The sequence below is a fragment of the Pseudogymnoascus destructans genome (assembly GCF_001641265.1).
Source record: "Pseudogymnoascus destructans isolate 20631-21 unplaced genomic scaffold scaffold_8, whole genome shotgun sequence".
Classification (NCBI taxonomy): Eukaryota; Fungi; Ascomycota; class Leotiomycetes; order Thelebolales; family Thelebolaceae; genus Pseudogymnoascus; species Pseudogymnoascus destructans.
This window is the reverse complement of record NW_020167527.1, coordinates 843,759-869,718: the sequence shown is the minus strand read 5'-3', so window position 1 is coordinate 869,718 and position 25,960 is coordinate 843,759. Positions and strand designations below refer to the sequence as shown.

Below are 25,960 nucleotides of genomic sequence, written 5' to 3'. Positions count from 1 at the left end.
GTTTGTATATCCTGAATCTGAAAGTAAGACTAATTCGTCACCATTCAATTTTTCATGGTACCAAGACAATGAGACGGGTCTAGAATGTTTGAAACACTTCGACAGACATACTACTTGTGATAGTCATATCGCTCGGTGATTCAAGACAGGTAAGCAGCACGGGGTTCAGCAGGGAATCGTACTCTATTCGTAGGTAGTTGTTAAAAACTAGCCGCTGGCTACCTATTGAAGCCAGCTCCTTCCTACCTATACTCTTATGCATGTTGTCGTTGAGCCAAGGCCTTGGCTACCCCCTTGGTATTCTTGGCCAGAGCCCCTGACCGTGACACATACTATAGTAGTAACTTAATGTGGTCCACCCCAGAGCGATGCACACCACTAAGCGACACACTTTTTCATGCGTCACACATTTCCACCTTCTACGTAGCATAACTAGCAATGGCAATCCATAAAGAAAGCCAGATAATTATGGCTATTGAAGCCATTCGACAAGATCAAAAACTCCGCTGGAAAGCTGCAACAATCTATAATGTGCCTGAAGCTACGCTCCGCCGTAGAATGAATGGACGAGTAGCAAAACAAGAGTTGCGTCATACAGCCCATCAACTAACAATTACTGAGGAAGAGGCAGTTGTCCAGTATATACTAGACTTAGATACATGAGGATTTGCGCCCCGACACGCTGGTGTTGAAGATATGGCTAATTTGCTTCTTGCGCGACGCGATGGTGGACGCGTTGGCAAGCACTGGGCTGAAAAGTTCATCAAGCGACAACCAAACCTAAAGATGCATTTTAATCGTACATACGACTTTCAGATAGCCCTCTGCGAAGATTCAGAGCTTATTAGTGCATGGTTTAAGCTTGTGCATAACATGAGGTCGAAGTACAGCATCCATGACTCTGACTTCTATAACTTTGATGAGACTGGCTTCATGATGGGAGTTATTTGTGCATCTATGGTAGTGACGCATGCCGACCGACATGGAAAAAGCAAGGGAGTCCAGCCTGGCAATCGGGAATGGGCGACGGTTATTGAGTGCATTAATGGTTAAGGGTGGTGCCTCCCGCTATTTCTCATTGTTCAAGGCGCATACCATCTTGCCAACTGGTATACAGAGGGCGGCCTCCCACTCGACTGGGCTGTATAAGCTAGACGTCCAACTGTTGTAAATGAAGCTTCCCTGGGTACCGTTCTGGTGAATTTACGATAGTTATATCGAAGGATGATTCCATTACAACAGTTAGACATCTAGCTTTACCTGCGGTTGCAAACCTTTCCATCATAAACTTGGGAAGGCACACATATACATATGATGAGCCATACCCTTTACCAGCGTGATGTGGTATATGAACATTAGAGATACATATGGTATCACTACTGAACGTAGAATATGTGAACTTGATAGGAGCCTTCCAGTATCTGGCCTCTGGGCACGTAGATCTGGTAAGCTCGTTGGTCGACTCTAATCCATGAAGATTGCTTGTCCATCCTTTTGTATTTGCAGAGAAGTGCCATTTACTTATAACGTCCTTTGGAATCCAGCTCTGTAGTACATTCTGTCCCTTGAAGATAATGAGGGGGTCGGTGGTTGTTCCATCCATGCAAATGCACTCAACAGCAGAGACCCATTCCTGCCTTCCTGGATGTGCCTGAAAACACGTCCTAAGTGTAGAATCGACTATAATTTGTGTAGATTGCATTGTTCCAATTGAAAACCCAGTCTCATCCATGTTGTAGGTGTTGTAGTTTTCAATTTTTTGCTCTGTTATGAGGCTCTTGTACGCGTCAAACCACGCCTTCAACACCTGCTTTGTGACCCCATTCATCCTTTGTGCCTGAACCCTCCTTCCTAACTTAACACGTAAGTTAATCGGTATAATCAGTATAATCAATATGAGGCATCACGTAATTAAAACAGTACAGAATATCATGTGTTTGGATCGCCTCCTATTTGTTTTGATAGTACTACTCATCATCATCAATCCAAGAATGGATTGAAAGATTTAGCCATGACTTTAAACATTCTAAATGCTCAATAGTGTCAACTCCTAGACAATTTCTTCGATCTGTAATTGTAATCTTTGCTCCTGAGAATAAAAGTTCAGGCTCAGCACTCATTGCAGGTATTGATAAGTTATCAAGAGCCATCTTTTGAAGGTTTGGATATGCTATCCCCTGAGCCCCTTCCATCCACCAACCCTGAGCATTACATTTAGGGGTAATTGGTGCTTGGCAATACTTCAAATATTCATCTTGAATAGGTGGTTGACGGCGTTTTTGTGTAGCCCACTCTTCAAATGAGTTCTTCTTATTCGGAGGTTGAATTGCAGGTACAATTACTCGCTCAATCGTTGGCTTGTAATGCTTGTCCCATTCAACAGCATTCTTTGCTAGCGCTATCCAGTCAATAGGCCAATTCTCTTCACAGTACTTCCATTTTTGACTTGAAATGAGTATTCCAGCAGCCATATATGCAGATGAACTATAAAGTAGCACTATAGTACTATTGATAGTACTATGGATAATACTATTACATACCGCTCAGTTAGAGCATAATACTTGTTTATTACCTTCCAAGCTGAGTTAAAGCATGGGCTAAGTATTATATCATCTTGGAATTGTTGTTTCCCTTTCTCTAATTGCTCGAGAAGGAATTCCATAGATAATAATACCCGTTCTAATGTAGCATCTCGGCCTTCTGTAGCTAACGTCACTTCATAAAAGAACTGAAGGAAGTCGTGGATGTGTGATAGTACTATCCAATCGCTTGGAGTTAATTCGTCTTGGCATAGGTCATAATACTCTTTGTGACAGTATCCAATGCTAGCTTTCTTTATATTGTCATTAAGAGCATTATGGAGCATCAAGTACCATGAGTTCCATCTAGTCTTATTATCCCGAGGAAGCCTTTTACCATCACTGTACTTCTCAAATGTTGCCTGCCATTGGGGAGATCGTTGAATATACACCACAATTTTATGTAGCTTCCCTAGCGGGTGTAAGGACACAGGGCACCCAGCTCATAGTAATAGCATATGAGAGTGCGAATCGGAGGCTAAACAGGTGCTATCCTATAGGTCTACTACGAAGGATACAAAAAAGATGATGACGAACCTGTAATGGTGGGTGCACCAGATGTGAGAATCTAGCCACCCCAAGGAAGGGATGAATTTACTAAGACAACACACTGTCTTAGGAAACAGAGCCAAAGGGTTGTAGCTTAGACTATTCCACAACGCAGCAATCAGGTGTGTGATGTAGTGAAGTGGTCCAGACAAGTTGCAACAAATGTTGAGTCTGGGAACTCAGGGGTAAGTCAGAGGTTAACACCTCACTGACTTTTCAGAAACAAGGAGTAACAAGATGAATGCTTGGAAGCTTGGAAAAGACGTGGAAGTATGTGATAGTCGATTTACTGTATTGTCTGCTTGCCCTTTCTTAAGGAAAGGGCAATCCTATTTATGCTAAAGGAATGTAGTTCTCTCATTTTCCAAGACTTTCCATGACTTACCAGGCTTGGTAACTGTAGTCGACGTAAGAGAATCCCATAGAACCATCTCTTAGGTTCGTAGCCTATAGGAAGTAAAAGGAGGTCCAAGGTCAGAGTACCCCTATAGACAAATTATGTCATAGACAAATTATGTCACAGACAAATTATGTCATAACTTAACCAATCTTGTGGGTAACTAAAGATCGATGACATGTAATGAATCATAGAGGTTCGTAGGAGCGTTTAGAGCTATCGTTCATGCTCCTAGGCCTCTAGTTGGTAGAGATATGTTATGTGGTAGTATGAGTGATGTCATGTAATGAATCATAGAGGGTTGTAGAGATATGCTATGTGGTAATATCGGCCCAGTAACTAAGGAGCGATGACGTGTAATGAATCATAGATGGTTGTAGCAATCGTTGAGTAGTATTGCTCTTGTTGTTGGTGTGATAAGCCAAAATATGTATAGTGACTTGTAGGTTTGAGGAGGAGATTTCCAAGTTTGCTCTTGAGTTTGATAGCAAACTGAGTGCAACGAATGTCAGTATGACATGATACCCCTCTTAAGGACGTTTGTTAGCTGTGTGCTTGCCCTTTAGCCAGGTGGCTTTCTTAGAAACAAATTCTAGAATCAGCTTGGATGCATTTTTTAGATTTCTCTTAGGTTCCCAAGTGTTGTCACTTGTAGGATAGACTTTCCACTTAACGAGGAAGTAGTCCTGACCTCTAAGTGTCTTTTTGTCAAGGATAGACTCTACTTCATAGAACCCCGTTGGGTCAATCCCCTTAAGTACCCGAAACGGGTCCAACGCGGCTAACCTGCCCTAACTCTCCCCACGTGACCGTAACCTGCCCAACTCCGATGCTTTCCATCACTGAGGGCAGAGGCATCCTTACACTACCCCCCCTCTTAAGAGAGTGTTTTGTCCGCGAAACACGCTGTGAGAATCATTTCCGCAATATCTCTGAATGGTATCTGTGAGAAGAGCATTCTATGTTGGCAGGATTTCTGTTTGTAATTGCATCTGTAACAATGCTGTTTATGTTCCGTGTTGCGAAGGTGCATTGTATGTCATGCTAGAGCTGGCCGTATTGACTCCGTTTAGTGTGCGAAACCAGAGTTTGCTTTGTTCGCTCTGGGGTACATTCGTGGTGGTCCGAGTGGACTCCGAATCGCACCGCGAAGCGTCTGGGTTAGACTTTGCTTTGTTCGCTCTGGGGTGCATTCCTGGTGGTCCGAGTGGACTCCAAATCGCATCCGCGAAGCGTTCGGGTTAGACTGTCCTATGTATGAAAGGAGAAGTGTTCGCGCTAACCCGATTCAGAGTTCATTGTTGTAATCCAGACTATGAGTGCGCAGCCGCATCCACTTCTTCTTTTTGTCTCCAACAACAACGCCAGCATCCACCCCTCTGAGAACTGTAAGTTACCCCTTCCCGTGGATTGTCCGACAGTGCACTAATGAATTGGATAGGTGTAATGGTGGGTGCACCAGATATGAGAATCTAGCCACCCAAGGAAGGGATGAATTTACTAAGACAACACACTGTCTTAGGAAACAGAGCCAAAGGGTTGTAGCTTAGACTATTCCACAACGCAGCAATCAGGTGTATGATGTGGTGAAGTGGTTTAGACAAGTTGCAACAAATGTTGAGTCTGAGAACTCAGGGGTAAGTCAGAGGTTAGCACCTCACTGACTTTTCAAAAACAGAGAATAACAAGATCAATGCTTGGAAGCTTGGAAAAGACGTAGAAGTATGTGCTAGTCGATTTACTGTATTGCCTGCTTGCCCTTTCTTAAGGAAAGGGCAATCCTATTTATGCCAAAGGAGTGTAGTTCTCTCATTTTCCATGACTTTCCATGACTAACCAGGCTTGGTAAATGTATTAGAAATCAAGTGCGACCCACAACTAGCTTGCTAATCATGTAGTGAACGTAAGAGAATCCCATAGAACCATCTCTTGGGTTCCTAGCCTATAGGAAGTGAAAAGGAGGTCCAAGGTCAGAGTAACTATAGACAAATTATGTCATAACTTAACCAATCTTGTGGGTAACTAAGGAGCGATGACGTGTAATGAATCATAGAGGGTTGTAGAAGCTTCTAGAGCTATCGTTCATGTTCCTAGGCCTCTAGTTGGTAGAGATATGCCATGTGGTAGTATTGGCCCACCCCCTTAAGGAGGAGATTTTCTTAATAACTTGTTCAATGAGTGTCCAAATGATATGCCGTGATGTATGTAGCATAAACAGATGTAGTAGAAGAGTTTGCAGCAATCGTTGAGTAGTATTGCTTCTGTTGTTGGTTTGATAAGCCAAGATATGTATGGTGACTTGTAGGTTTGAGGAGGAGATTTCTAAGTTTGCTCTTGAGTTTGATAGCAAACTGAGTGCAACGAATGTCAGTATGACAATAGGGTATTTCCAATCCATAAGAACGAGTAGGTGATGGGAGCGCGTTGGCGTAGGGGTGATAACGTGTGCTGGGCTGATGGGATTCTACGCAGAATTCCAACTTTTTGCGATGCTGATTCTGACTCCCGCGGGAGCTTTGTTGGGCGCGTTCCGTGTCCTCTGCCTGCGCTGCTTTCAGGCCAAAGCTCGTGGCATCAAGGACCATGATTGTGTCTGGTCCCCCGCCTCCTCCAAGTGCGAGTACTGCACGGCGCAGCACTCCACCTGCGTTCCGGTGAGTTCCCTTCTGCTGTTCTGTCTCTGTTGGCTTTTGCTAACAATTTGCATAGCTTCCCTGGTTCCTCGACGAGGAATACTGTGTCCTTGCTGCCGCCGAAGCAGCAGATCCTTGGGACCCCATCGCCGTCGAAGCCGCTGCTGCAGAGGCAAACCGGGTGGCCCTTGTGGCTGCCCAAAGTGTCCCGAAATTCTGCTCGGCCGCCGAGCGCGACTCCTACGAGGAGCTCTGCGCAACACGCGCCGCCCTCGAGGTGGGTCTGGCCGTGAGTATCCCCCTGTCCTGTGTTGTTTCGGTGCTGATTCGGTTCAGCAAATCCGGTCGTCACTGCGCCGTCTTCGGACGGAGCAGGGGAGCGTGCCGGCTCTTTTGGGGGAAGTGGTGGCTGCCGTGGGCAGGCTTCCTGCCGTCGCTGTCGCTGCGACGGTTCCGGACCACGCTGGGGGAAGGAAGAAGGGGGGTGGTGGGGGTGGTGAGGGTGGTGAGGGTGAGGGGGATGGGTTTGGGGCCCAGTATGGGGCGGAGGAGGATGGGGCATAGGATGCAGGAGGCCCTATGTCAGATGGGACTCGGACCTGACTTTTCTCATGGGGTCGCTTCGACCCTTCGTCTCTCTCAGTGGTAGCCACTTGTTGCGACGCCGGTGATACGTTTGGGAAGGGTTACTCCCGCAAGACTTACGATGGTGAGTGCGCCCTGGCTCAGAGGGTATTTTAGTTTAGAGTCGTAGATAGCAACGACTCTGTTTCTTCCGCCTTTTCTTCCCTCCTGTGATCATAGTTTTGTTCCTCGCCCGCCTCCCTGTCATACTGACATTTGTTGCACTCAGTTTGCTATCAAACTCAAGAGCAAACTTAGAAATCTCCTCCTCAAACCTACAAGTTACTATACATATTTTGGCTTGTCACACCAACAACAAGAGCAATACTACTCAACGATTGCTACAACCCTCTATGATTCATTACACGTCATTGCTCCTTAGTTACTGGGCCGATATGACCACATAGCATATCTCTACAACCCTCTATGATTCATTACATGACATCACTCCTTAGTTACTGGGCTAATACTACACATGACATATCTCTATCAACTAGAGGCCTAGGAACATGAACGATAGCTCCAAAAGTTTCTACAACCATCTATGATTCATTACACGTCATCGCTCTGTAAGGATGCCTCCTTACTCGGGGTAGTTACGGCCGTCACGTGGCGTCATCGAGACTCGGGGCCGTTACGGGTCAGTCGCGACTGACAGCCTTAGGCACATAACGTAAGGAAGCCTTAGGCAAACAGGGAGCTAGCTGAGTCGGAGCGGTTTCGGGTATTTTAAGGGAACAGTCATACAGGGTTACACCTTCATCTTTTTTGTATCCTTCGTAGTAGACCTATAGGATTGCACCGACTCATATCCGACTCGCACTCCCATATGCCACTTCTCGTGATACGGTGCCCTGTGTCCTTACACGCTCCTTAGTTACCTACAAGATTGGTTAAGTTATGACATAATTTGTCTATAGGGGTACTCTGACCTTAGACCTCCTTTCACTTCCTATAGGCTAGGAACCTAGGAGATGGTTCTATGGGATTCTCTTACGTCGACTACAGTTACCAAGCGTGGTTAGTCATGGAAAGTCTTGGAAAATGAGAGAACTACATTCCTTTAGCATAAATAGGATTGCCCTTTCCTTAAGAAAGGGCAAGCAGACAATACAGTAAATCGACTATCACATACTTCCACGTCTTTTGCAAGCTTCCAAGCATTGATCTTGTTACTCCTTGTTACTCCTTGTTTCTGAAAAGTCAGTAAGGTGCTAACCTCTGACTTATCCCTGAGTTCTCAGACTCAACATTTGTTACAACTTGTCTAAACCACTCCACTACATCATACACCTGATTGCTGCGTTGTGGAATAGTCTAAGCTACGACCCTTTGGCTCTTTTTCCCAAGACAGTGTGTTGTCTTAGTAAAATCATCCCTTCCTTGGGTGGCTAGATTCTCACATCTGGTGCACCCACCATTACACTCCCCTGCCGTAATCCATCCGAGTAGTTCTCGAGGTGGACCTGGTAAATATGGATATTCCGTGTGAAACTCTCTGAGTTGATGGGGAGAGTTCATGAAGTTCGACGCTGGGTACCACTCCGGGTCCGGATTGTATCCGACCCAACTATCCCAGTATTGTGTTGCTTCAGTCGGAGCCTCACGGCGAGGATCTTTTCCACTTCCCATTCCTCTGCGCCATCTATCACTTCGCTGCTAGGCTCAGGCGGATCCTGACCAGGTAGGGGGTTGTTCGGATGCTTCATGAGGACGTCTGGTGAGAACACATCGTGTATTTGAGAATTGGTAGGTAGTTCCAATCGAAACACGTGCCCAATCCGTTCCAACACCGTATATGGTCCGACCCATTGTTGGCCCAACTTGCGGCTAGGGCATTCGGTCTGCAACCGCCTTGGCTTCATCCCATTTTAGGTTCTCCCGGGGGTTGGTGCTTTTCGGGGTGTTCCAATCCCAACTCGTACGCGGATCGGTTCCGTACTTGAGTCGGTAGGTGGTCATGCCAATGGAGCCGTGGGGGAGTGTCATTTGCACGCGGTCCATTATGGGGATGAGTTCGCTCCAGTTATCCTGGTTATGGGATCTGACAATATTTTAGAGAGTCGTTACAGTTATCCATGGGAGTCAGTGAGATCGCTGCACGAAACAAGAGGTTGGAGATGGGAAAAGGAGGGAAAAATGGAAAAGGACCATAAATAAAAAGAAAATTTGGTATAAAATTCACAGAGAGAGAGAGAGCATGAAAATCTCATCCGTCCTAGGCGTATCGTATTCGTTCATCATCTATTTCATTAGGCCCATGTAGGCAAACTCCCCAACAGCATCCCAGTTCCGACGCCGAAGTAACCTGCCAGATCTAAACTTTCTTGTCGCCCTTCTCAATAACGATGTTCTCCGTTCCCAAAGTCTCCTTGATATCCTGCAACAGCCATTCTATGGGGGCAACATACGTAATCTCTGCTCCGAACCGCACATTTGTCCCATTGCCGCTATGTAACATCCCAACAATTCTGCCATTGAGATCGAGGACGCATGATCCTGAATCGCCTCCATAGGAGAAGCGATTTAGGTCGGGCACATTAACAACACAGTACTCCGTAGTTAGTCCCTCTAAACTGCAGTCCGACCGGATTTCATTAAGTGACCCGCTTGTCCATCCACTGGTTCTGCCGTGCTTGACTACACGGAGGGATTCTTGATCCTTAAGGTCTGGGGGCCCTGATCCGCCGAGAACTCCTTTTACCTCTTTTAGAGGCCGAATCGTAGTCACTGGATTCTTAAATTCGAGATCGAATGCCTCGTTATATATCTCCGTTATGATGACCCTTTCTTTGTCTGAAAAGTGGGTTGGAGGTAACTATAAAGTCAGTAAGCACTTTATAAGCTAAGTAGAATAATGGAATAACTTACGACATTCGGTGGTAGGCTCTGGAATCTATCTTCATTTAACTTGATTAGGGCCCAATCTCGCCTGAAATTAGTAGTTGGGTGTGGTGCGATGCCTGGCGCATGCATTAAAGTTCCAAACGGTAGGCTGACTTCTGCCATGGCGGATTCCATTGCGGTCTTCCTCTTACGATATCCATCAAGCTGTTTTTGAAACATATCGGCCTGATCCTGGGTGGCCTCTGGCGGCGGTGCCTCATCTCTCTTAAACTTTAGCTTGTCAGCCTCGAATTTTTCAAGAAAAGCTTGCGGTTTCGCCATGAGCCCGTTGAGTGTTGTTGCCTCGTCTTGAAGATCTCCCTTTGACGGCTGCAATATCAAGTCTTTGCCTTTTCCTGGTGTGAATGCCTCTGCTGACGACGTGACCACGTGCTGGCATGTGAGAGCATAATGGACGCCGTCGATCTTCAAAAATAGGCAAATTGATCCCGCAAAGGTCAAATCCGCATTGCTAATGCTATATCCCATCTTGAGCACCCGGACAAGCTCAAGTGGGTAGCGGTCTCCAGAATTGTACCTCTCCAGTTCAAAGACTTGGCCCGTCTTCATCTCCCCATGAACGTCTGGTAAGTCATGTCTAGAATATTATTAGCAAATTATAAAGATGACTCGAAGGTACTTACTCAAGCATCAATTCGTGAATCTTCTGAACGGCATCTTGGGCATCATCATCGTCAACTCCGCTAGCAGCCGCTGTGATGAGAACGACAGGCGGGTGATCATTGTCGTCTTTGCAACCCACGCGGACGATGTCGATAGTCTTCCATGGTATATCAGACAGAATATCCAGCACCTTTGCCCTTAATTTGCTGTCGTATATTTCCACAATCTTATGGTTGCCAATGGTAGATATCGATCTGCTGTTTCGTTTCATCATCCATTCTTCAGGCTCGTCTTGGCTCGCTTTTGTGTATGGCTGAAACAGAAAAGTCGAACTTCGCGCAATCAACTCAGGAGGATCCGCCTCAGAGTTGTCCATTCCAAGGTAAAACTGCTCTCTCTCCTCCTTCGACGGCTTCATCGTCACTAGAAAACAAGAGATATTAGTATGAGGATACAATAAGCTAAGTAATAAAGTTTGAGGTTGAAGTTGTAAGAAGACAAGGAGCTGTGTAGAGTGTCTAATTATGTATCTTACTAGGGTTCTCAGCATGGACATGGCGCCACAGGTGGGTCGGTCTGGTTCAAAATCGACGCCGTCTGTTGGTGTGCCGCATTCAGTGTTGTTTCCCGGAGGCGCCGGCGTCTTTTTGGGCTTGGCGTGTTCGACGCACTCCTATCGGAGCTGGGGCTTTTTCCGCGTTTCATTCTTGTAAATGATTAGTTCAGGGTTAGTTTAGTATGTTTATGTCAAATAACTCACGTTGTGGACCACCTGAATTTCTGTCAATATGCGGATGATATGTGTGGCTAAAGAGTCGAAGGTACCTTTTTCTTGAGTCAATAATTACTGTGGGTACCACTAGCGGTTGCGTTTGGTTTAGGGTCCCACTACTGTACAACTTATTCGTGGATGGGCTGGAACATATGCGTGTAACGCGGCGGGTTCACTTAGTGCCCGCTGCACGATAAGCTTTCTTTTACCTTATTTTCCCAACGATGCGACCCCAACACGCCGCTCGACATTCACTTCTTTCGCACTTAAAGGGTTCAACGTCTCCAGATTTTAAGTCATGACGGACGATGGAGACGATGGCGGCTTTCTAGCTATGGACCTCGGGTCCTCCGACTCTGAGTCCGGTGCTGCGCCGAAGGTGAAGGTACCCCGCGATTTTCAGTCGCAGGAAGATTACGAGGCGCAAAAGGCGTCCTGGAAACCAACGGTCGACAATGGAGAGGTGAGATATTCCTCATATTTCCTACGTCCAAAAACTAACGGGCTACAGCTCTACAAAACTCTCGACCTCCCTATAAACAACCCCTCGAAGCAGCAGTTTCAGACCATTATCCATGCTATCGAGCAATTGTACTTTTACGACGATTTTCGCGAGGCCAGTGAGCTAGCTGAGAAGGCGCTGGAGGGCGACTTGGAGGCGGATTATAAAAAGACGATTGAGTCGTATCACGTTCGCTGTGTGGCGAAGTTAAAGGAGTGGTGGAGTCTACAGAAATGATGGAGACAGTGGTATAAGCCATTGAGAGGAACTTATGGAATGGAGTTATGGAGTTGTGACGGAGCATTACGTTGGCGTAATGGATATGAGAATTTTGGGCGTGCGCTAGTTTATATAATATATACCAAATTCTATATGTCGGCTGGCCCTGCAACTAGGTTGCTTCTATGTTTGCTCTATAATGCACGCTAATATTACAAGTTATTTGAACACCCCCTATCTTTGGCCCGTCATCTCCCCAGCTTCTCATTTTTTATATATCGTCTTTTCACAGCGAGAGGCCCAGCACCCTCTTCACACCCAACCACCTCTCAAACACCTCCAACTTCATCTCAACCCTCAAATACCCCAACCAAGCACCCACAAGCCTCACCAAATTCCTCGGCCTCAACAAGCTCCCCGCCTCCCTAATCTGCTCCACCTGCTCCTCCCACACCGTCCTCGCACAATACCTTGCCAGTATAAGAAACGTCCTCACCGGTCCCTGCCTCGTCTGCAACCCCTCATCCAAGCTCCGCGTCAAATCATTCGTCTTCAGAATCAACAGTATAATCGGCGGAACCTTCCCCAACATCTGCACCAGCTGCGCTAACATCCCCTCCGCCAACTGATCCCCGATCTCGCGCTTCTCCTCGGGCGTGCGCACCGCGGCCGCAACCCCTGAGCCGACGACGCGGTAATCACGGCCTGTGATCGCAGACGCGAAGAGCCGGAAATCGTCATCGTTCACCCCAGCCACCTCGTGCGACCACCGCCGCATCTCTGCCTCGTCGGCGTCTAGGATCGCGAGCCATAGCTTAGCGTACGCGCGGCGCAGGTTCTGCGGGATGTCGCGGTACAGACCGTGGTCGTAGAGGATGATTTCGAAGTTCGGTCCACCGCGGCGGGTGCTCGGGCGCACGGCGAGGTTACCGCCGTGCGGGTCACAGTGGAGGGGTGCATTGGTGCCGAAGATCATTTCGTTGAAAATGCGCGCTAGAGCGGCTGAGACTTCGTCGCGGTCGATACCGTGGGCGTCGAGGTAGGCGAGGTCGTCGGGGCGGGCGCCGGACATGTTCTCCATTACTAGGATGCGGTCTTTGGCCCAGAGGACGTCGGGGATGAGGAGGGGTAGAGAGGGGATGTGGGAGAAGTATTCTTTGGTGCGGAGGGCGTTCTGGCCTTCGAGCTTGAAGTCGAGTTCTTGGGGGAGGGAGGCCTCCATTTCGCTCGAGAGCCACTCGAGGTCATACTCGGGGAAGAAGTACTTCAGCGCCGAGAAGGTGTAGGCGGTGAGTTTCATGTCGAGGTTGGCCCATTGAGCGAGATGAGGGTGTTGCATCTTGACCGCGACCCGCTGGCCAGTCTCCTTTATGGTAGCCAGGTGCACCTGCGCCAGAGACGCAGCACCGATGGGCTCAGGCGAGAACTCGGAGAAGTAGTCGAGAAGTTGTCCACCGGTATCATGGAGGAACATCTCCTCTATCGATTCGTAAGATGAGACGGGGCATCTGTCTTGGAGAACCAGCATCGTCTTGCAGTATTCCTCGGGTAATAGGTAGTTCATGGACGACAAATGCTGTCCCAATTTGATAAATATGCTCCCATTCTGCTCCAGCACCCTGAGCGTGCGGCTGGCGCATCGTTGATGGCATGCCTTCAGCCTCTTTGTATTGTCATCTTCGTCCTCGTGTGTCTTCTCGTTATGGTTGAGCGTAACGCGATAACTATGCCCAGGTTAGCATCTCCCCATACCCCTCATCCCATCTTCCATTGGAGTACCTACTCATTAATACATTTCGCCAGCGCAACCACCACCCTCCCCGACCTCTGACACGCCTGGTACGCATGCTTCACATCATTCGGATACGCCACCGCCGTAATAATCGCCGACCCCACCGTCGCCGTAACCAGAATAGTCCCCGTACTCAACCCCCTCCTCGCATTCGGCGCAGCCGTCGCATAACTCTTCCTCCCCGGCGCCCTCAGCAGCGGCTGTCTTATCTGCCTCGTACAAGCGCGACACGTCCAGGGCACCCTCACGAGCCCCTGTGCGAAATTGATCCCTTTCATCCTATCAATCGTTATCCGGCCACGAATCGCCCTTCCATAGAGAAAACTAAAGAAAAAAATCACAAAAGTGCCGCCCGCTTGGGTTTTTGTCTTTCGTCGATTCGATAGCGCCACACCTCGTCCACATGCGCGGCCGATACAAGAAATTTAATCCGTCCTCGCCGTCGCGGCACCTCGGTACATCCCGACACTGGCCGCACACCCCTCAACACTTTTTTTCCTGGCGCCCGCGATTCACCAATCCAAGCGTCCCTGCGGATAAGGATCCGGGGGGGTGTGATGATCCGGTTCCGCGCCCAGGCCCGTCTTTATGTGGGCTGGGATTTTTATATGTTCGAGACAGCTGTGTTTACTCCGTATACTCGGGGTATAATTTCAAGATTACCACTTAAATCCTTATGCGCATCACCCTGCGCACCCTCTCGCGTCTCCCCCCGCGCCCTCTCTATCACCAAAAACCTTCAATCCCCCCCGCCTTCCGCACACTCACAACAATGGCCTCTTCCACCCCCCCACCCCCGCCCTCCGCGCCCTACAAACCCCGCTTCATTGACGTACGCCCCTCCCCCCCTCCCCCCCTCAAAAAGACCAAAACTCTAACACCCCCACAGATAGGCATCAACCTCACCGACCCCGTCTACAGCGGCATCCACCACGGCACCCCGCGGCACCCCTCAGACCTCCCCGCCGTCCTCGCCCGCGCCCGCGACGCAGGACTAACGCACCTCCTCCTCACCGGCTCTGACATCCCCACCTCGCACGCCGCGCTGGACTTGTGCGCAGAGCACCCTACTCTCCTCTCCTGCACCATTGGGGTGCACCCCTGTTCCACCCAGACCTTCGATACGAACCCCCTCGGTCCACAGGGTCTGCTTGACGAACTGCGCGAGCTGATCCTCTCAGCGCCAAAAGAGGCATTCGTCGCTATAGGGGAAATCGGATTGGATTATGATCGTCTCACCCTGTCACCCAAGGAGACGCAACTCACCTATTTCCGCACACAACTCGACCTCGCCGCCTCTTTACCCTCTCCTCCCCCCCTATTCCTCCACTCCCGCGCCGCGCACGAGGACTTTTTACACGAATTGATGTTGCGTGCTGATAAGCTACCCAAGCGTGGTGTGGTCCACAGCTTCACGGGCACCGTATCAGAAATGCTTGAGCTCGTCGCAGCAGGCTGGGACATCGGCATAAACGGGTGCAGCATCCGTGCCGCCGAAGGCATCCACGTCGTCCGCGCCCTCCCCTTACAAAGGCTGCACGTTGAGACCGACGGCCCGTGGTGCGAGATGCGTCCCACTCACGCATCCGCCGCGTTCGTGGGTCCTAGTTACGACGGGCCGGGGAAGGATGATGAGGTAGCGAAAGATGTGCTGGAGAGGGAGGCGGGGTATAGGTGGGTAAAGAAGGAGAAGTGGACCGAGGGGGCGTTGGTGAAGGGGAGGAATGAACCGTGTTTGATTGGACGGATTGTGGTGGCTGTGGCGAGGATTAAGGGGGTGACGGTGGAGGAGGTGGCGGAGATGGCGTGGGGGAATTCGAGGAGGATGTTTGGGTTTAGGGAGGTGGAGTAGGGCGTTGGAGATGGTGGCGGGAGAGTTAGGATAGAAGGATAGAAGGGCATATTTAGATGAAGTGGCCATTGGCGAGATGTGCGAGGATAGACACAAGCGATAGAGTGTACATAAAGTACAGGCGTTACGTGCATCTCACATCACACCACAATATATAGACAAAACACAACGAACATAACTTGAAAAATCATATATTCATCCACTTATGCATGCACCGCCCTACCTCCCCCAGCCAAGCCCGGCCCGCCAAAAAAATGAAATGACAACGCCTGACTAGATAAATTTTTTATATAACTTTCGTTTGTTCCTTTGATGCGATCGTGTGTGGTGTGCTCCCAAAAAGAAGACACCCCTATGCAATCGACAGTCGAGTAGCTTCACAGTCGCGAACAAGCCTAAGCCGACAACTCCGATGTTCCGACACCCTTCCTGCGCGCGTCACCTTTCCTGTCGGCGGTCTCCTGGCTATACTTCCTCCACAGCGCGGCAAGATCCTCCTTATCGTCGTTCTTCTCCATGACCAAGTTCTTGAGCCACTTATTCTCCGTCTCGAGCTGACCAATGCGCCCCTCGAGCGCCGCCACCTTATCGCTCATCTCCCTCGCCGACTTCTCGAGCGCCTGCTCACGCTGCTTCTTCTTGACGCGGAAGCGCGCGCTGGCAGCCGTGTTGCGCCTGCGCTTGTCCTCCTCGGCCGCGACGCGGGACGAGTCCTCAAAGCCCGCGCTGTAGGCGCCATTGCCGTCAAGGAGGGCGTCGGAGGCCTTGCGCTTCACCCCGTTCTGCGGGCTGGTGAGGCCCGAGGGCGGTGACGAGCTGGAGTTGCCCGAGGTCGGGTACAGCTGCTGGTGCTGCTGCGGGTCGTTGCCGTTGCCGTGCTGGGCCCCGTTCACGGCGTAGCCGTCGTTGGGGTGCTGGTGCTGCTGCGAGAAGGAGCTGAAGTCCGGGAACGCGAAGTCGCCTACTCGAGCCATCACATCGTCAGCAAAAACGATCGGTTGAGGTTCACGATGGTGGCGCAACACGGGAGAAGCCCTTTGGCTGGAGCAAACGTGGGGTTTTTTTGGAAACGGCTTTTTTCGGGGGGGGGGCGGAAGGGGAGGGGAAACTCCAGAACTGAAGAACGCCTTCTCATAATAAGAGATGTGTGGTATTTCGGGAGGGAGATGTTTGATGGTGTATCACGTGAAAAGACGTGCTAAGGCTGACCGACGCTAATTGGGCCTGTGGCCTCCCCTAGTAGGAGCGACAACACACAATCGCACAATTGCCCGGACTCCCACGTCGGAAATGAGGGGTGTGACTTAATTGAGCAATAGGAAGATTGGGTGTTTTGGAGTTGTTTGTGGCAGGATCGGCTTCGGCGCGTCACATCCTCGCACACCTTCCCGATATCGATATTCCCAGTCTTCGTCATCCACCGAGGTCTTTTCCGAGGTCTGTGTCTCGTATCTCTACGCTGATAAGAGATAAAAGAGACAAGTGCCCCGACGACGGATAGATTAGGTGTATTGGAGTTGCATCGGGGATGATTGACTGCCATTGATTGACTGCCATTGATTGACATTGATTGCGCTGGCTGGAAGCCGTGGGTTTCTGGTGTACAGAGTACAGAGACAGTGAAGTAGAGTGCAATGCAGTACAATACAATACAATATAATACAGTACAGTAGAGTAGAGGAAAGTATAGCACAGCACAGTACCATACAGCACTGCTGTCCACTGTCTGACTATCGAAACCGCAAGGTGAAAACCTGCAGAAACTACCTGCAAGCTATTCCCTTGCTCTCCGCTGCGATGTGATGCTATTCGCACTACACGCACTATATGCGCTACTGGCGCTGCTGATTCGCCTTGGTGGATTGAACAGCCATAGTGTGTCGCATAGTGCCGGCCATCACACCATCGGGCATGCAAACATCTGACCCATACCAAAAGCACTCGTAGCCAACAACCAGCCCGCCCACCAGCTAGCCACCCCCCCGTACTGACCCCCCACTCAGTCGACTCAGCCCAATCCTCGCTCGTCGCTTGAACAAAACAAGGCCGCGCCAGGGCAGCGCAGGGCAGAGTCTCGAACAGGGTACCACGGCGGAAAGATCGCCCAGGTTGCAAATGGCTAGCTGGGAAAAAACCAGCACCGAAAACCCGCGAAAACCCGTGCTGGGGTGCTCAGGGAAGGGGATAACAGAAACAAATACCCGTGCTCAGGAGCTGAGCCGGCCCAGGAGTAAGGGTCTCGCCCCTGCCAGCTGCACAACAGGCCTGCACGCTGGAGCAGAGGGCCCGTGGGGGTAGCGCTCGCGCTCTCCGGTAGCTGTAGCCTCGCCACCTAGCACCTAGCACCCAACCACAGAAGACTTTGAAAGGTCGTGTGTGGTGGTGGAGTATGGCGAGGCGACGGCGAGGTAGAGGCGACGACGGAACAACGCGCAAAGCAGGTAGCCCGTGTAAAAATGTAAAATAAGCGTCACTCACCCTGTAGAAAGTCCATGTTCGCCTTTGCCATGTCTTGTGTGCTCTGCAGCTGCGCGTCGCCGCACTCCTGTCCGTCGAACTCGAGGGCGGCGGGCTGCAGGTCGGCGTCCTGGCCGATATCGAAGTCGAAGAAGGTGGCGTTGGTGAACATGGCCAGGTCGTCATCGAAGTTGAAGACCTGCTGCCGCTGCGCAGCCAGGTCCTGCGCCGAGGGGATGGCGTTCAGGTTCGCGATGAACTCGGCCACGTTTGGACCCCGCTGGCCGTCGTGGTATGGGTTGGTCGCCATGATGGAGGGGTTGATCGGAGGTGACTCCGGTTGTCGGGTGTTTGTCCGCAGAGGGGATCGAGGTGTTTGTGATGTTTCTGTGTATTGCGCGGGTTCCAAGTCTGTTGTCTTCGCGGTTATTTTGTTGTGGGGTGAGAAAAGTCGAGATGACGCTGGAAATGTGTGGTCTTAGTATCGATGAAGGCTCTTTGTCTCCGTAGCCGGCCGGGGCGAAATGCGGGCACTATGAGTCGATGTGGTAAGGCGGTCCACCCTTCTTGCCAATGGGTTAGGCGGGGTCGATATTTGACGGCGATTAAATTGTAGTTGATTTAACTGTCGACTATTTCTGAGAGTCGACTTGTTGAAGAAGTGTGGTTGGTGATGGTGGCGGCAGAAGTTGTTGTTAGGGGGGATTTCTTATGTTTCGAGGGATGGAGGGATTATTGACTGGGCAGTGGATTATTGACTGGGGGGAATTTTACACGTGCGAGAGATTTATTTATTACCAGTAGTTATTACATGCGCCGGAGAAATGCGCGCTAATCCTAATGGGGGATAGAAGAGCCCTCTTTTATCGAGCGCTCAGTTGCCAAGGAACGTTATTTATCAATCAGGAGCATTTAGGGAAAAGAGAATAAGTTACCCATCAATATTTTTAACTCGGATATTAGGAATAGGAGAAATATAAGAGAATAAATGAATAATAAAAGCATGCCATCTTCACCAAATCCCCCCTCATACTAAGTATCTTACCCATTACTCTACATCACGTGACATCCCATGTTGTGTGATCATGATTGTTAAGCATTCCATTCCCACTAAAGTACATCCGAGGCCGTGCGGGCAGGTGAGATCATACTTTATTTAAGTTACCTAGCCGCCCATTTTACCGAAAATAGCTGGGTTTTACCTCTTGTGCTTACAGATCACGGATCGGATTTTTCAGTTTGTGGTACAGTAACAATACAGTAGGACACACAGTAGGACATATTTGATCCATCGATCGAAAAGGGGCTTCCCCGTGATGGAGGTTATATAATTTAGATCTGCCTGTCTCTCAGTAGTTTTCGGCGTACAGAGCGCCTGTGTGATGTTGTACAAACGTCAACGAGAAAGTCTAGACCATGTCACCAATCACGTGACCATAATTTGGATGCCTGGCAGGGCTGGCCATAATATTCACGTGATATAGATCGACCATCTATCAGATCAGTATTGATGCCTTGTATATTAGGCATTATATAAATATGCACCCTGATGTGATATGATGACCGAGCTTCAAATTGTCGACGACGTAAACAAACCGCGACAGTATGTCAACGAGGTGACCTACGAGCAATCCACAACCACCACCCAGTATACGCCACAATTCTCATACGCCTAACAAACGAATTATCCAACAATCAATTCCCTAGAGAAATTCCCAACGCCCAATTCCCCAGAGAAACACAACACCAATACCACCGAGGCGCAATCACAACCCTCAAACGCCACGCCCACACCCACACCCACGCCCAACAATGCCCCCCCTCTCCGTCCCCACCTCCTCCGCCCTCCCCCCCTCCCTCCTCATCCCCTCCACCGACCCCGCCATCCCCCGCCTCCTCTCCAAACTCTCCCGACCCGCCCTCCTCTCCCTAACCCTCGACTGGCTCGACGACCGCAACCAGTCCCTCAGCGCGCCCTTCCTCGTCTCCCCGGACGACGACGACGCCGATGATCTGCACGCTGGGGACTTCTATCCTCCTCATTCCAGCTTGGAGGATTTGCGCGAGTTCTACACCGAGCTCCAGTCCACGCGGGGAACACGCACCGCACTCCTCGATCGCCTCTTAACGGGAGATTACCGCCATGGCCTCACACTCTACCAACTCGCCATGGCTGACACGCTGATCCTGCAAACGCACCCAACATCGCAAAAATGGTCCGCCTATGCACTCACGCCCTCCCATTCCTCCGTCCCTCCCGTCCCGCGCTTCCACCCACCCACCTTCCTCAAAGCACTACAGCGCGCCCTCCCGCCAGATATCAAGGCGCATTATAACCTCGATCGCCCCCCCAGACTCCCGCTTCTTCTATTAAGAGTCATGCTCCTCGACACACCATACGCCACCACCCCCTCCCTCTCGGGCGCAAAAGTGGTCTACGTCGCTTTCCCAGACGCAAGTCCACACATCTTCCTCTCCGCCGCTTCATCACCTCCGGCCACCACCACAACCAGCACAAAAGAAAACACAGCCCGCGACCTCAGACGAGCGCTCATAGCTTGCCTCCCAACCGCCCTCTCGCGACCGAGAGAACGCTACACGTTAGCATCTACAAACCTCTCCGCCCGCAGTCTCGAAGCGATGATCGCGCTCCGCGGCGGAGGACGGACGGGGAAAGCCCAGGGCGGATGGGGGGGGTATGCGCTTAGTGGGAAGAAAGCGGGGGATACGCCGTTGGAATCCGTGGCTCCTGTGCTTCGCGAGGTTGTTGGGGTGGCGAACAAGAATGTTGCCGGGGAGGTGGGTAAACTCGTCGGAGGAGGGGGGGAGAAAGATGGGAAAGAGGAGGATGAGGTGGATCTGGTACACAAGGTACTGGAAGGGAGAGGGAGAGGAATGAAGCGCCCTCTTGATCCTGGTGCGGAAACTGCGAAACGCCGTCGTCTCATCGCCGCCGCGCGGTTCGGGGACGTACCCAGTGCGCCGCTTGAACTGGTTGATGTGAGGATTGAAGACCCGTTTCCTGGGGAGAAAGAGGGGGGGTGGTGCCCGAGTGTTAGGGTTGCGTTTCGGGGGAGTGATGTGTTTAAGGGGGTTAGGGCGTTGGTGGAGAGGGGGGTTGTGGAGGGGGAGAGGATGCCGGGGTGGATGACGGGGGAGGGAGGGGTGAGTGGGGGGGTTGTGAGGGGGGGGAGGGTTGGGGGGTGAAAGGTAGAGGTGTGTGGATGAAGATTATGAATAAGGGTCGAGATGCTGGGAGAATCAGCTGTTATTGGTTGGGGTATAGAGGCGGTGATGGGCGGCGCTTCACCGTGGTGCTGGCGTGACAAGAGGCGATGTGGAGATGTGGAGATACCCCAGCTACCCGACAGGCGCGAGATATGGAAATACCCCGAGAGCTGAGCGGCATGACAGAGAAACATCTATACCGGAAAAATAGTACGAAACCCGACCACTGCTGGCATCATGCCAGCCTATATTACCCAGAATATCGCAGGCAACCTGCGCCGGAGATGTATATATCATGCAGAAGCGGGCGAAATAGTCAAGTATAGAGTAGTGTATATTAAACCAGAAAGCTAATTAGAAAGCATTGGTGTACAAGCCAATATGTCTTTTGAATAGGCTGCTAAGTAGAGTTGATCGAGCCTGTATATCCATCCCACCCATCCCATCCTGTCCATCTATGTTATGAATCTATTACCCATCCCATCCGTAAGAAAAATGCCTCGCCAATGCCAAGTGAGTATAGTATGCCCAATCCAATGCTCCTCCCAAAAACGCCAGAGAAAAAAATCCACCCACATACAGTTGTGTCCCAATCTTTGCACCACAAGTCCATCTATACCATTATCCTCCTCATACCCATCCCTCTCTCAAACAGCTCATTCTTCCACCAGTTCATTCGTGATCACCCCCGCTCTCAAGAGCTCACATAGTACCCCCCGCCATCCCCGCAAGCTTAACCCACCTCCCCCCCGCCCCAATCAGCGTCGCCAGCGTCGCACACGCGATCGCAATCGCAAACGCCCCCCTGAGGCCATCCATATACGCGCTAATAACGCCCTCCACCACATCCTCTGCAAACGCCTCTCTAATTTGCCCCGCCCCCACCGCCAGTATCCTCTGCGGATCAATCCCCGGAACGTAGATCTGAGCCCGCTTGAGGAGGATGTTGGTGAATGCCGTTTGCCCGGCGGAGACGAAGAACGCGCCCCCGATCGTCTGGGTGAAGAGGACCATTGCGGTGGCGGAACTGACGTCCGAGGGGGCGGAGGTGGATTGCGCGACGATGATGGCGCATTGGATTGACAAGCCTACACCAAGGCCGGCGAGGACTTGGTACCCTATCCATTGCGAGGCGGCGGAGTGGAGGTCGAGGGTATATATCAGACCCGCGCCAATAGCAGTAAAAGCCCCCCCAGCGATGAGGATATACACGTAATGCCCGAACATACTAATCATCGCCCCCGACGCAATCGTAGCAATCGAAGTCGCAATAATCATCGCCAGATTCCTGATCCCACTCTCCGACGGCGACACCCCGCCGACGACTTGGAAGTAGATAGGGAGGTAGTAGAGCAGGACGAAGAAGGCGCCGCCGAGGAAGGGGGAGTACAGCATTGGGACCCAGATTGTGCGTTTCTTTAGCAGACGACCGACTACCATGCCGCGCTCGCCGAGGTAGTATTCGACGCCGATGAAGAGGAAGATGCATAGACCGAAGGCGACGAGGGTGCCGATGACGGGGCCGGAGGACCAGGATTTGGTGACGCCGCCCCATTGCAGGGCGAGGATGTAGCAGACGACTCCGATGACGACGATTAGGTTGCCGAGGGGGTCCATTTGGAGGAGTTTTTCGCAAAGGGGGGCGGGCGTGGGGATGGCGGCGGGGGGGGTCTGGAAGTAGAGGAAGATGATTATGGCGGCTACGCCTCCGATGGGGCTGGGTGGTGTTAGCATCATGGAACTGGTACGAAGGATGGGGGGGGCAGCGGACTTACAGATTAATATAAAAACACCATCTCCACGTCGCGTGGTCAGCAAAGACTCCACCAAGGAGAGGACCAATCACACTAGCGACTCCGTAACTGGCGCCGAGGAGACCAGTGAATGCAGGCGCCATCTTGGGAGAGGCGGAGAAGGCGATGATGGTATAGCCCCCCGAGGCGATACCGGCGCCTCCTGCACCGGCGATGGCGCGGCCGACGATCAGGGCGGTGCTGTTGGGCGCGACGCCGCAGATTAGGGAGCCGAGCTCGAAGACGGCGATGGAGATTAGGAAGGAGATTTTTAGGGGTAAGTATTTGTAGATTTTGCCCCTGGGGTGGGTGGGGTGTTAATCGTTGTTAATCAGAGATCCAAGGGATGAAGGGGAGGGAGGACAAACCACGTAGATTGGAAGGAACCGAGCGTCAGGAAGAAGCCGGAGCTATACCAGGCGATCAGATCAAGCCCTTTGAAGCCTTTTGTGTCGGTGATTTTAGGGATGGCTGTTGCGACGATGGTCATGTCGAGGGCGACGAGGAAGATTCCTAGGGCGAGGGCGACGACAATGGCGGCCATACGGAAGCCGGTGGGGTAGACGGTCTCGGGGGCGGCATTGTTGGCGGAGAGGTTATCTTTGAGGGATGCCTTGCTGCCGCTGGTGGGGCGGTCGGTGGTGGACTCGGCGAGCTTCTTCTCCATTTTCTCTTCGTCGACCATGGAGGTCGCCGAGGAGGGTATGTGCTCGGTCATTGGGGCTGTAGGGGGCAGCTTTGCCAGGCTGGGGGTTGTTGTGTTTTGTGGTATGATGTGATAATGAAAAGTAGTAGGAAGTGAGACAGGTAAAGTGGGGGTGTGAAGAAAGGGGAGGGAAGGAGAGGAGGAGGAGGAGGCCGAAGCTAGAATGTGAGAATTATATTGAGAGAAGAGAAGAATATGACAAAGGGAAGAGGACCTACACATATATATAGATAGATCTGCCATCCATCATATTCAGCTATGGAGTAGAGTACATCGGTACTGGTCCTGTTGCAAATAGAGTTGTTGGCAGTAAGAACCACTTTCAGCGGATCCGCCATGGTGTTGAAGGAGAGGAATGAGAGCGACGGCGGCTGCACTAAGTTATGATCGATCCACTCCTAGCCACCATCACTCATGCTCACTCATTGTACAACTAATTGTACAGGAATTCCGCATCGCGACGAACATTAACTGTTAATGTTCGTCGCGATGCAGAGAGAAGGGAGGGAATTATGACCAAGTATGTTGTGGTTGTGTTGTGTCAGCCCCCCGAGCATCCACTCCTATCTCCGAACCTTGGATCCATACGGAGATCTATGGTAAAGCCTTCATGACCCCATAACTCCATAAATTCATGAGCTGGTTACTCACCGTATAACTCACCAGTAAAACTCTTAACTCCTTGCATCAAAAGCGTGCATCGGGGAGTACAACATGTAGAGTGTAGAGTACATACAGTCCAATCCGTAACCACCACACCGCCTCAACCACTACCTCCCCGAGCGTCGAGTTTCAGACCGTCGCACAGCTGCTGTCGTCTCCCTCACCGAAAGAAACGTGCAAGCCACGGGTCTACAGCCCTCTCTCCGCATCCAGATCGGCACAATGGGAGACGACGAACAGGGTTTAGCCGCCCACGGCGAGTGACTCAGCGTGAAATTGGTGAGACATGCTCATCCGCCGCCTTCCGCCGTGGCCCATCTAAGGTTCCTGTATGGGCGTGGGTGTTAGTGGGTTATGTCGGTGTCTGGTGCCGGTACGGGTGACGGCTGGGCGAGCTACGGACTTAACTGGCAGCAAGATGGGCATAACATAATATTAGGGACCTTGGCCATTGACAACCGACCATAATACGGGTCCTGTATTGCGCACACGGTAGTGAAAAATCCATATATAACCTCCGAAACTGCGAGACCTCGTTCAGTCCTGGCTATCTGCTCATCGTATTCGACTATTTATCACCTCCTGCATCCCAGATATTTCATCACTTCTCTTATACAACCCCTTCCTCCCAATAACATCCTCCACCCCCTCGGTAACCAACCCCGCCACCGTCTCCCCCGCCTTCACCCTCCTCCTAACCTCACTCGAACTTACCTCCCCCCCGCTAGCTTCCACCACCTCCATCCCCCCACCCATCCCCTCCTCCCCCCATTCCTCTCCATCTCCCCCCCTCTCCCCCCAGACTCTCAATCCACCTCTTCTGCTCCCCCTCTTCCTCCTCCCCCCCAGCGCGCAAATGCACCCTCACGCCCCCCTCAAACAGTGGTCCTAACCCCGATAAACTAGGAGGATTGTAGTACCGCACCTCCAGCAGCCGTTTGAGCGTGTCGAAACCGAGGATGAAGACTTTCTTCACACCCTCATACGTCGGTTCTTCTGCGATAACGCGCGCTTTGTCGATGAAGAGCGCGTGGGGCGTGAGGGCTATGTCGACACCCTCCCCCTCCTTTTCCTCCCTCGCGCCCTGGTTCCCAACCACATCCCCAGCCAAGACTCGCATCATCGTCACCCTATCCTCCCGCCCCGCTTCGACATTGGGTTTATCTGCGTTCGCCGTCGCTAGCAAGAGTAACTCGCGCCGTGGATGTGGGTACCTCCCCTCATCCCGTGAGAAAAGTGCTGAGCGCGCGAGATGCAGGTGCGCGGTTGTTGGGGGGTTGAAAGAGGAGTCAAGGATGAAGAGGGTTTTTGGCTTTGGGGTAGATGGTGGGGGAGGGGGTGTGAGGATTTGAAGCGGGGGAGGGGAGAGGGGCATTGGTTGTTGTGTCTGATGGTGGTGATGGCGGGGTATATATATTGTATTGCAAAAAGCAGAGGGGGTAAGAGATGAGGTGATGAGAATGCGGTTGCTAAGTCTTTGGAAGATGCGCTGTGATACTCGAGACGCCATGTGCTGTAAGTGGTGATGTTTCCTGAGGCCCATGATCCGGCGGATGGTGACGGGGTGGAACCGGGGCCCTGATTGGGTTATTTTAGCGGCCGGCGCTGCGGGGTCGCGATGAAGACGTCTGGATATACCAAACTAGCACTCTTGATTGTTGTCTACTCCATTTTTCTCGGTTCG

The 25,960-nt window shown here is 51.2% G+C and overlaps 8 protein-coding genes across 8 annotated transcripts; 3 read left to right on the top strand and 5 right to left on the bottom strand.

Annotated features, from left to right (window-relative positions):
* Positions 1 to 8,988: 8,988 nt before the first annotated feature.
* VC83_03942 (uncharacterized protein) lies at positions 8,989 to 10,773 on the bottom strand. Its single transcript, XM_024467580.1, has 3 exons — positions 10,313 to 10,773; positions 9,654 to 10,266; positions 8,989 to 9,600 (listed from the first exon to the last, which is right to left on the bottom strand). The coding sequence occupies exons 1-3, from the start codon at positions 10,708 to 10,710 to the stop codon at positions 9,100 to 9,102; spliced, it is 1,512 nt and encodes a 503-aa protein (XP_024324938.1). The 5' UTR covers positions 10,711 to 10,773; the 3' UTR covers positions 8,989 to 9,099.
* A 525-nt stretch (positions 10,774 to 11,298) lies between these two features.
* On the top strand, positions 11,299 to 11,926 carry VC83_03941 (uncharacterized protein). The gene is made up of 2 exons (XM_024467579.1): positions 11,299 to 11,527; positions 11,576 to 11,926. The coding sequence occupies exons 1-2, from the start codon at positions 11,363 to 11,365 to the stop codon at positions 11,801 to 11,803; spliced, it is 393 nt and encodes a 130-aa protein (XP_024324860.1). The 5' UTR covers positions 11,299 to 11,362; the 3' UTR covers positions 11,804 to 11,926.
* VC83_03940 (uncharacterized protein) lies at positions 11,927 to 14,374 on the bottom strand. Its single transcript, XM_024467578.1, has 2 exons — positions 13,569 to 14,374; positions 11,927 to 13,509 (listed from the first exon to the last, which is right to left on the bottom strand). Exons 1-2 carry the CDS (start codon positions 13,853 to 13,855, stop codon positions 12,072 to 12,074), a joined length of 1,725 nt encoding a protein of 574 aa, XP_024324861.1. The 5' UTR covers positions 13,856 to 14,374; the 3' UTR covers positions 11,927 to 12,071.
* Positions 14,350 to 15,616, top strand: VC83_03939 (uncharacterized protein; the record flags this gene model as incomplete). The annotated part of the gene is made up of 2 exons (XM_024467577.1): positions 14,350 to 14,409; positions 14,467 to 15,616. The coding sequence occupies 2 exons, from the start codon at positions 14,350 to 14,352 to the stop codon at positions 15,427 to 15,429; spliced, it is 1,023 nt and encodes a 340-aa protein (XP_024324783.1). The 3' UTR covers positions 15,430 to 15,616.
* A 9-nt stretch (positions 15,617 to 15,625) lies between these two features.
* VC83_03938 (uncharacterized protein) lies at positions 15,626 to 18,647 on the bottom strand. The gene is made up of 2 exons (XM_024467576.1): positions 17,908 to 18,647; positions 15,626 to 16,390 (listed from the first exon to the last, which is right to left on the bottom strand). Exons 1-2 carry the CDS (start codon positions 18,194 to 18,196, stop codon positions 15,825 to 15,827), a joined length of 855 nt encoding a protein of 284 aa, XP_024324782.1. The 5' UTR covers positions 18,197 to 18,647; the 3' UTR covers positions 15,626 to 15,824.
* A 765-nt stretch (positions 18,648 to 19,412) lies between these two features.
* Positions 19,413 to 21,093, top strand: VC83_03937 (uncharacterized protein; the record flags this gene model as incomplete). The annotated part of the gene is made up of 1 exon (XM_024467575.1): positions 19,413 to 21,093. Exon 1 carries the CDS (start codon positions 19,699 to 19,701, stop codon positions 21,091 to 21,093), a length of 1,395 nt encoding a protein of 464 aa, XP_024324781.1. The 5' UTR covers positions 19,413 to 19,698.
* A 723-nt stretch (positions 21,094 to 21,816) lies between these two features.
* On the bottom strand, positions 21,817 to 23,856 carry VC83_03936 (uncharacterized protein; the record flags this gene model as incomplete). Its single annotated transcript, XM_024467574.1, has 3 exons — positions 21,817 to 22,831; positions 22,890 to 23,207; positions 23,276 to 23,856. 3 exons carry the CDS (start codon positions 23,854 to 23,856, stop codon positions 21,817 to 21,819), a joined length of 1,914 nt encoding a protein of 637 aa, XP_024324780.1.
* A 1,144-nt stretch (positions 23,857 to 25,000) lies between these two features.
* VC83_03935 (uncharacterized protein) lies at positions 25,001 to 25,936 on the bottom strand (the record flags this gene model as incomplete). Its single annotated transcript, XM_024467573.1, has 1 exon — positions 25,001 to 25,936. The coding sequence occupies exon 1, from the start codon at positions 25,817 to 25,819 to the stop codon at positions 25,001 to 25,003; it is 819 nt and encodes a 272-aa protein (XP_024324779.1). The 5' UTR covers positions 25,820 to 25,936.
* Positions 25,937 to 25,960: the final 24 nt, after the last annotated feature.

Bases quoted from the DNA above. Each gene is read 5' to 3' on its own strand.
- VC83_03938 (XM_024467576.1), bottom strand. From the start codon at position 18,196: ATGGCGACCAACCCATACCACGACGGCCAGCGGGGTCCAAACGTGGCC. The intron at 16,391-17,907 runs GTGAGTGACGCT...TGGCTCGAGTAG, and splicing joins GAACATGGACTTTCTACAGG to GCGACTTCGCGTTCCCGGAC.
- VC83_03942 (XM_024467580.1), bottom strand. From the start codon at position 10,710: ATGAAGCCGTCGAAGGAGGAGAGAGAGCAGTTTTACCTTGGAATGGAC. The intron at 10,267-10,312 runs GTAAGTACCTTC...ATAATATTCTAG, and splicing joins ATTCACGAATTGATGCTTGA to ACATGACTTACCAGACGTTC. The intron at 9,601-9,653 runs GTAAGTTATTCC...CTGACTTTATAG, and splicing joins AGAGCCTACCACCGAATGTC to TTACCTCCAACCCACTTTTC.
- VC83_03941 (XM_024467579.1), top strand. From the start codon at position 11,363: ATGACGGACGATGGAGACGATGGCGGCTTTCTAGCTATGGACCTCGGG. The intron at 11,528-11,575 runs GTGAGATATTCC...AACGGGCTACAG, and splicing joins CAACGGTCGACAATGGAGAG to CTCTACAAAACTCTCGACCT.
- VC83_03940 (XM_024467578.1), bottom strand. From the start codon at position 13,855: ATGAAAGGGATCAATTTCGCACAGGGGCTCGTGAGGGTGCCCTGGACG. The intron at 13,510-13,568 runs GTAGGTACTCCA...ACCTGGGCATAG, and splicing joins CTGGCGAAATGTATTAATGA to TTATCGCGTTACGCTCAACC.